This window comes from Staurois parvus, unplaced genomic scaffold, assembly GCF_062004578.1.
Source record: "Staurois parvus isolate SC_StPar_1 unplaced genomic scaffold, SC_StPar_1.0 ptg000955l, whole genome shotgun sequence".
Classification (NCBI taxonomy): Eukaryota; Metazoa; Chordata; class Amphibia; order Anura; family Ranidae; genus Staurois; species Staurois parvus.
This window is the reverse complement of record NW_028318751.1, coordinates 1,106,372-1,119,001: the sequence shown is the minus strand read 5'-3', so window position 1 is coordinate 1,119,001 and position 12,630 is coordinate 1,106,372. Positions and strand designations below refer to the sequence as shown.

At 39.6% G+C, this 12,630-nt stretch overlaps 1 protein-coding gene across 5 annotated transcripts in view; it reads left to right on the top strand.

Moving 5' to 3' along the window:
- The window catches only part of CADM3 (cell adhesion molecule 3), a 649,892-nt gene that overhangs the window by 395,654 nt on the left and 241,608 nt on the right, over positions 1 to 12,630 (top strand). For all 5 annotated transcript variants that reach the window (XM_089656994.1, XM_089656998.1, XM_089656997.1 and 2 more), the window contains one exon: positions 11,164 to 11,304. In XM_089656994.1, the coding sequence (XP_089513120.1) occupies positions 11,164 to 11,304 (141 nt within the window). The remainder of the gene's footprint in view (positions 1 to 11,163; positions 11,305 to 12,630) is intronic.

The window sequence follows — 12,630 nt, the reverse complement described above, 5'->3', positions numbered from 1 at the left end:
AAGTTGTGGCACAGAGCTCTGAAAGTCCGGCACAATATATCATCCCTTCAGAGCACATGTGCCGGTGACGTCACCGGCTCATGTTATGTAAATATCTCCTTACCTGTAGGTACAAGTTCTAAAGTGGACTTTACTTCCATATTCCTCAATAACCAGAAAAGATAACCATGTTATGTGCACCAAATACCTTTGAAAACCTATTGCCTTGTAAAAGTATTAGTGACATCATCACTGTGCTGTACATAGCCTATGTAGAGAACAGAGCTATGGGAGGGACCCAGCAGTCTCCACCCACTAGAGGCTGTGTGCAGAAAACTACAGGAGGGGGCGGGGACAATACCATTCACCCTGCCCAAAGAGAGAGAGCAGCAGTGACGGGTCTGTACAGGAAACCCATGACGAGAAGCAAAATACAGAATTGGTTTCATACTTGGTTCCTGCTCAGGTCTGAAAGAAATACACAAATGACACCAAGAATTAAGTTAAAACACATGTTTCTTGTATTTGCACAATATTTCATTCGAAATTTGACCAGAGTTTGACTTTTAAGTGCACATAAAGTGTTTTTTCTATCATAAGGAGAGGAGCTGCGCTGTTGTGATATTTAAAGATGAATATCTCCACAATCCCTTTAGCTACATAGATGAATGCATGCTTTTTGGTTTTGCATGTTTGCATATAGGAGCTTCATGGGCCTAAAATAATCAAGCAGAACTTTTTAAATCTGAAACTTTAGTTATAATTGTGTGCTTTTATAGTAAACTGGAGATTTTTCACTTTGCATTTTAACCAAATATTCCCAAGAACTGAAAATTTTGTGTGATCAGAAGTATCCAGAGTAAGTTAAGAAACAATGTGAAGTTATTCATAGCTGGGAATCTGGAGTTTTCTTTCATGTTCCGACCTCCCTGACTTGATTAAAGGTGATAATTGGTTTATTGTTATGGTTTACCGCACTCAACACATAATCCTTACCTTTTGTACAGCCCTTCTGATTATGACCAAGAGTTATATTAGTTCCCATACCCACTAAAAAACAAAGCCATTCACCATTTACTGCCCCCCTCCCCTTCCTTTTGTGGAAATGGAGAACTTGACTTCTTTGGAATGTGTTGATCACAGCATTGGACTCCCACTTTTTGAACACTCTAGCTATGTTGTAGGGTATTTTGGCCTTCTTAGTGTTTTAAAGAGCTATACAAGGCTTTGTTCTTTGATAGTATTATAGTAGGGGATTGTCAGCATTTATATTTAGCCTGAAACTTCTGACCTTCTAAAAATAAAGTTGATCTTTCTCTTCCTTTCTCTTATTAACCCTTCTTGTGGTAAAGTAAATCTCCAAGTATAAGCTAAAGGGAAAGGCGTGATAACAGCTTGAGGCAAACCACTAAATACACAGAATAAATACATATATGGAGTTGTTTTACCTGTCAAATGATTTATATTTCTGTCCCATCTAATTCTGAGGTTTACACAGCTCTGGCACACAGCACAGTCCTGTTTGGCAAGGCAACCAGATTTTTCTTTGCAGTGAAAAATCTGCAGATTCTATAGAGATTCCAAGGCAAACAACGAGTTCCCAAAATTCAATAGTTGTACAGGCATAGGCATTCTCCTCCACCCCACCCGCATTTGACAGCACTCCGTAATGGCAAAAGGTTATTCATTAAGTGTGGGAACCCGGGGTATGTCAGCTTTCCTTATACACTAGAATGTTTCTTTTCTTTTTTTCTAGTTTAAGTCAACTTGGCATGTCCTCCCAAAATGTTATGAAATTCTGCTTTTGAGATCTCCCAGTTTCTAGTGGTTTTCACTCTTTCTCTTGCATTTTCATTACATTACATTGGAAAATTCCATTTTTTTATGAGTAAAGTTAGGAGTACTTGGTAGAAATAAACGATGGTGTGAGTTTGGTTAGAAAAGATTACTGTATAAATTACAGCCAACTCATTATGGCTGAGGCACATCCCACTTTTTGGGGGCTTAATCTTAACTTTTACCATGCCTTTGTTGTAGGTCAACCTTCTTAAACTTTCTAGATTTACATATCAAACGCCTAAACAAACAAACCCTAAATTGGATTGGTTCAGTACTGACACACTAAACTGAAAATTCTAGGGCAGAGATCTCCTAAACTAAACCTCTGAAGACCTGCAAGAAATATTTTTTTAAAGTGGTACTTTAAAAAGTCATCTTTCTGACCATGTTTCATGCTATTTCAGACAAGCACGTCAGAGTCCACAGCCACTGCCCCTCAAATTGCTCCATTTCCTCACCCTTTTACAAAATCCGGGGGTTCTTCTCCCTGTCAGGTCTTGTAATTGTTTTTTTTTAATTTGGCGCAGCTGTGTGAGGCTCCATCCTATCTACCACAGTGGCAGAGGGACTCGTAGTTATCAATGGAGCAAAAGGTGCGGTGATATTACCACGCTTCTAGCCCATTGATACTTGGTGCAGCCACGGAACTGAAGGTTCCATGGCTGCTTTGCAAGCTCCAATGCAAAAAACATATATGCACATTTTACCATAATTATGGGTGTATTTATTGTTTGGTTTTTTTTTTTTGCAATAAGTGGAAATTTTTAAGAGCTTCCATTGAATTCTATTGAAGCCAAAAATGAGTGAAGTTGTAGCTTAAAAGAACCTCATGTACATTTTTGAACTACAAACCTTAAAATCCTTTATTCTTTAAAAACCTTAATAAATCCACCCCATTTTGGGAAAGGACATCCCACCTCTTCAGGGCTTAACCACAACTGGGTCACCTTTTATCATCTCTTCTCAAAAGATTTACATATAACAAACCCAAAATTGGATATGTCCAGCGCCTACCAAATTGAACAACCTAGGGCAGAGATCTCTGAAGCGAAACCCCAAAGACATGTATGAAACATTTGTTTAAACTGGTATTTTAAAAGGTAAGTCCATCTTTCTGACCATGTTTCATGCTACATCAGAAAACATGGTCAGAGTCCACAGCCGCATACCCTCAAACTGCCCCTCTTCCCCACCCTGTTACAGAAAGTGGGGGTTCTTCTCCCTACCAGGTCTTGTAATTTTTTTTTTAATTTGGTGCAGCTGTGTGAGGTTCCATCCTATCTACCACAGTGACATATAGTTCCTAATGGAGCAAAGGTGCAGTGACATTGCCACATTTGTAGACCATTGATACTTCCTCCAACCCGTAAACTGAAGGTTTGTACCTCAATACAGACCTGAGGCTAGAGGAATAACTTACAGGAGCCTGGCATTGCATACATGATCCACTGATTGCGGCTGTAATGCTTTGCAGACTTCAATGCAAAAAATAAATATATGAAATTTTTTTTAATAATTATGGGTGTATTTATTATAATTTGTTTTTAGCAAAAGATGGACATTATTAGGAGCTTTCATTGAATTATATTGAAGCCAAAAATGCTTGAAGCTTGTAGATCAAAAAACCTCATGTACTAGTTACGCTCAGGTGTGAACAGGCACAGTAGACAACCATAGGATTTTCGTTCGGTCTTACTTAATTAAAGTTTTTATAAGCAAGATTTAAAGTTACACAGAGTAGAAAGGTACAAAGGTGGAAGGATCAAGTCTTCCAAAATAATAAACTGTAAACATCAAAAAGTTGTATAGAAAACTAAAGTCCAATGATGGTAGTGAAGAGGTACCAGAGAGTAAGCTCAGCTATTTCGGATCAGCTGATAGGAAATTAGGAAAACGCCAATCAAAAAGGAGTCAAAATTGTTACCGAGTAATTATAGACCTGTTAGTTTAACTTCTGTAGTTGGGAAGTTTAATAAAAGACCACATTTTTGAGTTTTTGCTGGAAAAAAGTATTTTAAGCAACAGACAGCATGGATTCATGAAAGACAGAAGTTGTCAAAAAAATCTGATTCTTTTTATGAGGAAGTGAGCAAAACCTTGGACATTGGGGTGGTGGTGGACGTGGTATACTTGGATTTTGCAAAAGCGTTTGACACAGTTCCCCACACACGGCTAATGTGTAAGGTAAAGTCTACAGGCTTGGAAAAATCTGTATGTAAATGGATAGAAAACTGACTAAAAGATTGTAATCAGAGAGTAGTGGTTCATGATTCATACTCTGGATGGTCTAGGGTTGACAGTGGTGTACCCCAAGGTACTTTTTAATATATTTATAAATGATATAGCGTCTGAGATTAAAAATCCCATTTCAGTCTTTGCAGTCTTTGCAGATGACACCAAGCTGTGCAGTGGAATAACGTCCTTACAGGATGTCTCCAATTTACAAGCCGACCTCAATGCACTGTTTAATTGGGCAACTATGTGGCAAATGAGGTTTAATGTTGATAAATATAAGGTTATGCACTTGGGGGCTAAGAATACGCATGCATCATACATACTAAGGGGGTACAACTGGGGGAATCAATGGTGGAGAAGGATCTGGGGGTTCTGGTAGATCACAAGCTTAATAATGGCATGCAATGCCAAGCTGCGGTTTCTAAAGTGAGCAAAATCTTCTCTAGTATTAAAAGAGGTATAGACTCCAGAGAGAGAGATATCATATTACCCCGATACAAATCATTAGTAACACCTCATCTGGAATATGCAGTTCAATTTTGGGCACCAATTCAGAAAAAGAACATTGTGGAACTGGAGAAAGTAAAGAGAAGGGTGACCAAACTGATACGAGGCATTTCCTCAGCTATGAGGAAAGATTAGAGGAACTGAATTTATTCTCTCTTGAGAAGAGGAAATTAAGGGGGAATATGATCAACATGCATAAGTGGTCCATATAGTGAACTCGGTGTAGAGTTATTCACCCTGAGGTCATCACAGAGGACAAGGGGGCACTCTTTACATCTGGAAGAAAAGAAACTTAATCTCCAAACACGGAAAGGTTTCTTCACAGTAAGAGCTGTGAAACCGTGGAATAGACTCCCAAAAGAGTTTGGTTCTGGCCAGCTCAGTGGATTGCTTTAAAAAGGCCTGGATTCTTTCTTGGATACACAGAATATAACTGGCTACTATTTATAGGTAAAATTGATCCAGGGAATATCTGATTGCCTTTCGGGGGATCAAGAAGGAATATTTTCCCCTGCAGGAGCAAATTAGTTCATGCTTTGCTGGGTTTTTTGCCTTTCTCTGGATAAACTGTGGGTGTAGGATTATAACTCTTTTTTTTTAATGGTTGAACTGGATTTTTTTTTTCAGCCAGACTAACTATGTAACCAAACTAGGTTAGTCGGGTGCTTCTTTCTTTTAGAAACACAGTGAGAGGAAACACTATTCAAAAGGTAGGTTTATCAACCTTTTGAGGGAGGATAATTGAACCTGTAAGGTTTGTGTCCACTGGTGAAGGAAGAGTTACTAAAATAAAAACCAGTTGAGAAAACAAGTTCAGTTGCCCATTCCACAAGAGGAGTTGTTGAGGTTGTTTTCCAGTAACAGGATATGACCATGCTGGCCACGGCTAGCAAATGCCGGAGGACATCTTTTTGTTGTGGATTTGAGGGGTCCAGGAATCATGGAGAGGAGTATTACTCTGGGAGAAAGTAGAATTTGGGTTACCATGAGCTTACTGTAGAGATTAAGGATTTGCAACCAAAATATTTTAAAAGGGGCAGTTTCACCATATATGAAGCATGGTACATTTGAAGGCATGATACCACCAGCAGGTGTCTGGGACTGGACAATTAAAGTGATGTAGAATGGAGAGACTTTTATACCACTTAGTTATAAGTAAATCATGGGATTTTGGCTGTTCAACCTTTTGGAGTTTTGAGCTACAAAACACTTAGGTGTGAATGGGACCTAAACCATAAATAGGTTTGTTCCTTTAGAAATGCAGCATAAAGAGTGAAAACTGCTATGTGGCTTTGGAAATCATTCCAGTAAAGGAAGAGCCTGGAATTCCAGAATTCCACCCGCTATGTTCCACTTGTAACCGAATTGTCAGTTTCGGGTGAGTGACCCCTTTAATAGCACAGTAACAGCCCTTTTCTGGATAATTAGTATTCTTCTTGCTTAGTGAAAAGAGATTTGGGAAAAATACACAGTTTTTAAAATGAGTAATGTTTTGAATAAACCAGAAATAAGAGATGTATTTGATGGCATCATTAGTACTACCTTTACTACGCCTAAAACCATGTCATTTGATGGTAAATACAAGCTTGATGTGTAGTATGCTTAAAACCGTATCATTTTAGGGTAAATACAAGCTTGATGTACAGTTATGTTAGCACAAATGTGGGTGATTCAGATTGCCCAATTATTCTGCAATTCTTTCTAGACTGAGCTGTGACTTATAAGTCTCTTTTTGTACACATCGCATCATGTCAGAGTCGGTTTGTTAGGCTCCTATTATTTCCTGAACAAGGAGGCAGATTGATGTTTTTTAATAAAGGGTTTTCTCTTGATGTTTTGATGTCCCATATTTACAGACACATTTCATTTCCCAGCTAAACTTAAAGAATATTTATAGTGTCGTTTTCTGTCCCTATATGTCTGTTCATCAGTTTCTGCTAGAAAAACTTGAATGAGCTATGTGATTCATAGGGTCATGCACATTAACGTTTTTGTACCAAGCTAACCAACAGTCTTACTGGTGGCATGGGACCATAGTTATACCCTTGGTGCTTCAGGAGATAGAGCCAGCAAATTGAATTTCTAGACTAAAATCCACATTAAAGTTGAATCCATGGGTGAACAGATTAATACAGAAATCATAAGTCAATCTGTCCAATTCAGGAGTCAGCAGTATTTTTTTAAACTAAGGCTCTGGTGCCCAACCTCTGGCCCAGGGGTTGCGTACAGTCCTTTGGCATATTTTGTGCAGCCCTAATGGCCCCTGCAGACACTAATCTGTGTTTCCCTTATAGCAGTGATGTCTAGGAGGCTTATGTATTGTGTCTCCAGTCTATGGCAGTCTCTTAAATCATGTTCCCAGTCTCTACCAACTCCTATATCATGTTCACTGTCTCCGGCACTCTCCTGCAGCATGTTTTCAGTCTCTCACCATCTCAGGTATCATGTCCACTGTCTCTGACCATCTTTTGTGTCACGTCCACATTCTCTGATCATCTCTTTTATCATGTCCAGAGTCTGACCATCTCTTGTATCATGGTGTCTGCTCACTTCCAGTATTGGCGTGATGATGTCACTGGCCCCACCCTAGCCCTAGTGCCCTATCAGCATGTCAAAGAGACTTTTATAGGTCAAGTCCAGAAGTGAGCTTATTGTGAGCTCCGAAATAGATCACTTGAATGGAGTCTTAATTTTTACATCAAAAGAGCACTTTTCTATGTTCGTAATCTCTGATCATCTCTCGTATCATGTCTATTGTCTCTTATCTCTTTTTTCACGTCCACAGTCTCAGACCATCTCTTGTATCATGTCCATAGTCTCTAAACATTTCCTATATTATGTTCACAGTTTCTGACCATCTTTTTCAGTGTATCATGTCCAGAATTTTTGACCATCTCTTGTATCATGGGGGTTTATTTACTAAAGCTGGAGAGTCCAAAATCAGACTCCCTTCTGCATAGAAACCAATCAGCTTCCAGGTTTCATTGCCAAAGCTTCATTGAACAAGCTGAGGTTAGAAGCTGATTGGTTTCTATGCAGAAGGGAGTCTGATTTTGGACTCTCCAGCTTTAGTAAATAAACCCCATGGTGTCTGTTCCCTTTAGGTATTGATGTGATGATGTCACTGGCCCCACCTTATTCTTAGTGCCCTACCGTTCTATAAAAGAGTTTTTTATGGGCCAAATCCAGAGGTGATTGTATTGTGAGCACGGATGTGTCGCATTTGGATATATATACTGTATGTTTATAACAAAAAAACACTTTTCTATATCCATAGTCTCTGATCATCTCTCATATCCATGGTCTCATCTCTTTTTTCATGTCCACAGTCTCAGACTATCTCTGGTATCATGTCCCTATGGATATCTCTGAACATCTCTTGTATCATATCTGCAGTTTCTGGCCATCTCCTATAGCATGGTCAGAGTCTCTGACCATTTCTTCTATCATGGTGTCTGGTCACTTCCGGTATTGATGTGATGACATCACTGGCCCCACCCTAGCCCTAGTGCCCTACCGACCTATAGAAGAGATTTTTATGGGTCAGATTCAGAGGTGAGCACCTTGTGAGCACAGAAGTAAAGCATTTGGACAGAGATATGCACATTTTTATGTTTTTGTATAGATATTTGATGAGATATTGAGGAATATTTAGTAGTGCACTATCCATGGAATTTTATAATACTGTATATGAAGAATTATAAATTTTTACACCCAGGATAATTTATTTACATATTTAGTTGGTATTATCCCAGCACATGGGATCATTTTTTGATGATTTAATTTTTGGATTGTATACTTTACAGCAGCACTGCATTTTACTTAACTCAATTTCAAGGGGTGTGGGAACACGTTAGTGTTGGCTAGTTGCTGGTATACGGTATATAATTTTGAGTAACTGATTGGAGGCCACAGTATTGGTTAAGGTGTAGCACAAGAGTATTACTTTTGTTTCATTCTGCATACACTTTAATTTTTCTTTTTGGACTGTTAAATATACCATTGAAAGTCTTCATTAGGACTTTGTTCACAAGGTGCGAAGACATGGCCTCAAATGCAGGCAGTGTGAATTTGGGGTGACGCACATACACCCTCATGGATGTCCTGGGAACAGCGGCTGTATCCCAGTTAGCATGAATGGGACTGTCGGCACAGAGATGTACAGAACACCTGGCCATAAACCATGGTATACATGACTCTTGCATGGGATGTGCATTGATACACCCCATGTAAACGAGCCCCAAACCTGTTCAATAAGTGCCAAAATATATCTGTTGATCCTGCAAGAAATTGATTGCTGTTTTAACATGACACTGCAGAACGTGCAGGACACAAACAGTGTTATAACATTTAGGACTACAGAACACCTCCCTAGTATTTCATGGAGAAGTGGAGAGGGAGATGTCTTATACAGTCCTAACACCTAGAGTGACAACACTGCTCCTCCATAGATACAGTACAGGGAGTGTGTTACTGTCCGGATCACCAGGTGATAATAAAGGTTAAAAAAAAGAATAATAAAAAAAAACACATCCCAGGGCTGGTGAATTGCTATATATTACATTCATATTCTTTAATTTCACTTATTTATTTATTTCAGGTACTTATATGGTGCCATCAATTTTATGCAGCGCTTTACACATATATATTGTACATTCACATCAGTCCCTAACCCTCAAGGGGCATACAATCTAAGGTCCCTAAACTCACATCCATACATACACATACTAGGGCCAATTTAGACAGGAGCCAATTAACCTACCAGCATGTCTTTGGAGTGTGGAAGGAAACCTGGAGGAAACCACGTAGGCACAGGGAGAACATGCAAACTCCAGGCAGGTGGTGCCATGGCTGGGATTTGAACCAACAACCCTAGTACTGCCAGGCGGAGGTGCTAACTATTTAGCCACTGTGTTGCCCCACTTTAAACAGTCCTCTTCAGTCAGACAGGCCCATTACACTATATAGTTGTTGATACCTCTAAAGCAAATTGTATTTTAACCACTCTCCACCCAGAAGATGCCATATTTATTTATTAGAGGTACTTATATAGCACCATCAATTTATGCAGCACTTTTACATATATATTGTACATTCACATCAGTCCCTAACCCTCAAGGGGTGTACAATCTAAGGTCCCTAACTCATATTCATACATACACATACTAGGGCCAATTTAGTCAGGATCCAATTAACATACCATCATGTCTTTGGAGTGTGGGAGGAAACTGGAGTACCCAGAGGAAGCCCACGCAGGCACAGGGAGAAAATGCAAACTCCAGGCAGGTGTTGCCGTGGTTGGGATTCAAACCAACAACCCTAGTACTGCCAGGCAGAAGTGCTAACCATTTAGCCACTGTGCTGCTGCTGTCATATGACATCATAGAGGTTCAGTGGGTACAGCAGCTGCAGGCATCATCCCAGTATCAACATTTTCATCCGTTGATTCTCTTTAATGTAGAAGTGATTAGAGTGGCTGTATCACTGCTACAGGCCACAGAAGGGGGTCCCCTCCTTTTCCGTCACCGCCTTTACTGGACTCTCCCATCCAAATAGGCAGCCCGGAAATGATGAGACCTCGATGGTTGCATTCCCTAGGAAGAGTGGAAAGAATAGAATTCCCTGCCCTTCTTCTGTGACATCAGAAACCACTGACCGTTGGCAAACCATTACTGGCTTGTACGGCATCTGATCAAACTGATCTCTATTTGATCAGATGCTTTGGAGGACAGAGGAGAGATATGGGGTCTAGGAGCCCATGAAGATCTACTCATAAAGAGGTCCTGTCATTGCCCATGCTATCACATCAATTGTAATAGCAATAAAGTTGACAAAAAAAATAAAAAAAAGAAAGTTAGAGTGTTAAAAAATACATTTGAAGAAAATAGTAAAATAAAAAATGTTAAGTGCCACTGACCCTCTGTGCTCACATGCACGTGTGAATGTTAGAACGAGAGAAATAATTGTAGCACCAGACCTCCTGTGTAACTCTATGCTGCTAATCTGTAAAGAAATTTAAAGTGTTGCCTATGGAGTTTGTTTAGGTACAGTCGTTTGGTACCATGCAGTGGTATATGCAGTTTTAAAGCATGACATGTTAGACATCTATTAGACCTCTATTTGCGCAGCGTGACATCATCTTTTATATTTTACAAAAAAAAAACTTGGTATTGTATTGTGTTTGTGTTCACTAAAATGAATTAAAGTATATATTTACAAAAAAATTGATGTTTGTAAAACCGCTTTGCAAATACCGCGTGACATAAAAAATTGCAGCACCCACCATTTCATTCTCCAGAGCCTCTGCTTAAAAATATCATGTTTAGGGGTTCTAAGTAATTTTTTTGCAAATAAATGATGATTTTTACATGTAGAAAGTAGATAAAGGGTATGGGTATACATTGGTTAAGATTGATGGCCTTAATAATATTGTGAACAGATCAACGATTTTAAAGAAAAGGCAAGTCAGTGCAGATCATTGCAGGCAAAATCTAAAGTTTTTGTTCCACTTTAATGCATGATAAACCAGAACATGCCATCTAGCAGCTGTATTGTATTCGTACACACAGATTGCTCACAGACTTGTGTTCTGTTTTCTTACAGCCAGCCAACCGGTCACATCAGATGTTTTGGTTGCCACAGGAGGAAAAATGATCCTGAACTGCACAGTGAAAGAGCATGAAAACTCCTCTCTCCAGTGGTCCAACCCTGCTCAGCAGACCTTGTATTTTGGAGAGAAGAGAGGTAAGTCAGATGAGTATGTGAGATAAAGTCGGATTCCGCACATTCTCCATAATGCATGAGAGGTGGAGAACTTAAATGAAGAACTTCAGAGGGTTCACCTTGAGTCTTCTGAATAATGATTAATGATGCTTAATTCATGCTGGTAGAAAGAGGACAACACCTTTGTGCATATTTAGAAAGTTTCTTGGAGAAGAAATAAAGAAGAACCAAATGCCATGTTGGTACTTCTCTTCTTATTGTTAAGCAGCCCATAGATTATGCAATTTTTTTCTCTTCCACTATGGGTGGAAGGAAAGAAAATTGCTTGATTCCTCCATCAACACAGTCAGTGTTGATGGGGGGAATCCCTCCCTCTGCATTATGTGTTCTGCCATTGAGGGGTCTTCCCTGCCAGCAGAACACAATGATCACTGCTGGTGGCCTTTGCCGCTGGCAGTGGTTGCATTAAAAAAATCCCACAGGCTGGTTATGCTTGAGTCGATCGATGGATCAACTTCAAGCAGATCTGCACCCAACCCCCTTCAGTTGTTAAAATGTTATTCCTGCTTACCGGGAGGTGGTATCTGCACATTTCAGATACTCACCTATCCAGTATTAAAAATTGGAGTACAACAGCGCTAGGTGTCTAGTACTTATTCAAATAAATGAGTGTATGGATTATAAAGATAATTAGTTAAGCTGCTAGCATAGAAAGTAAACCTCAAAAAAACTTCGGATAATATGTCATAAAATATGCAGCGCTCATAAACAGGTCTCAAGAACCACAGAAACCTGATAACATACAATTGTTCTAAATTAAGTATACCATTGAATATAAAGCATATATAACTCGTGACTTCTGTGGTGCATCCACGGTTGGAGAACCGGAAAAACGTTTGTGGCTCTTGTGTTGGACAAGCTGAAAGAAGTTTGCACTAACCAGATATCTCAGCACATGGAGCATGGAGTAATTAAGACCTACTCCTGGTACTCTGAAAGGAAGCCACTGGAAGGGATGATGTCATCTGATATCTCGCCACTAGATGTCATGTTCCCAGGACAGCAGGACGATGATTCCAGAGATGCACATCAGCCAATAAGGAGATGAATCCAGCAAGCCAGCCAGCAACACACAGGAGACCAAGAGGAACCAGGCACCTTCAAAAAGCCCAGGCTCCCTCCAAAAAAGAGAGCCACAGGCCAGAAGCTTTGATAGTGTAGTATTGCATTTATTATGTAGTAATTCACAATGATAAGAAAAACCACACTTACAAATAAAGGTCACAAGAACAAGGGGCAGCTAAAAGATATGTCCAGACAGTGGGGGGGCACCTCTCTAACGCGTTT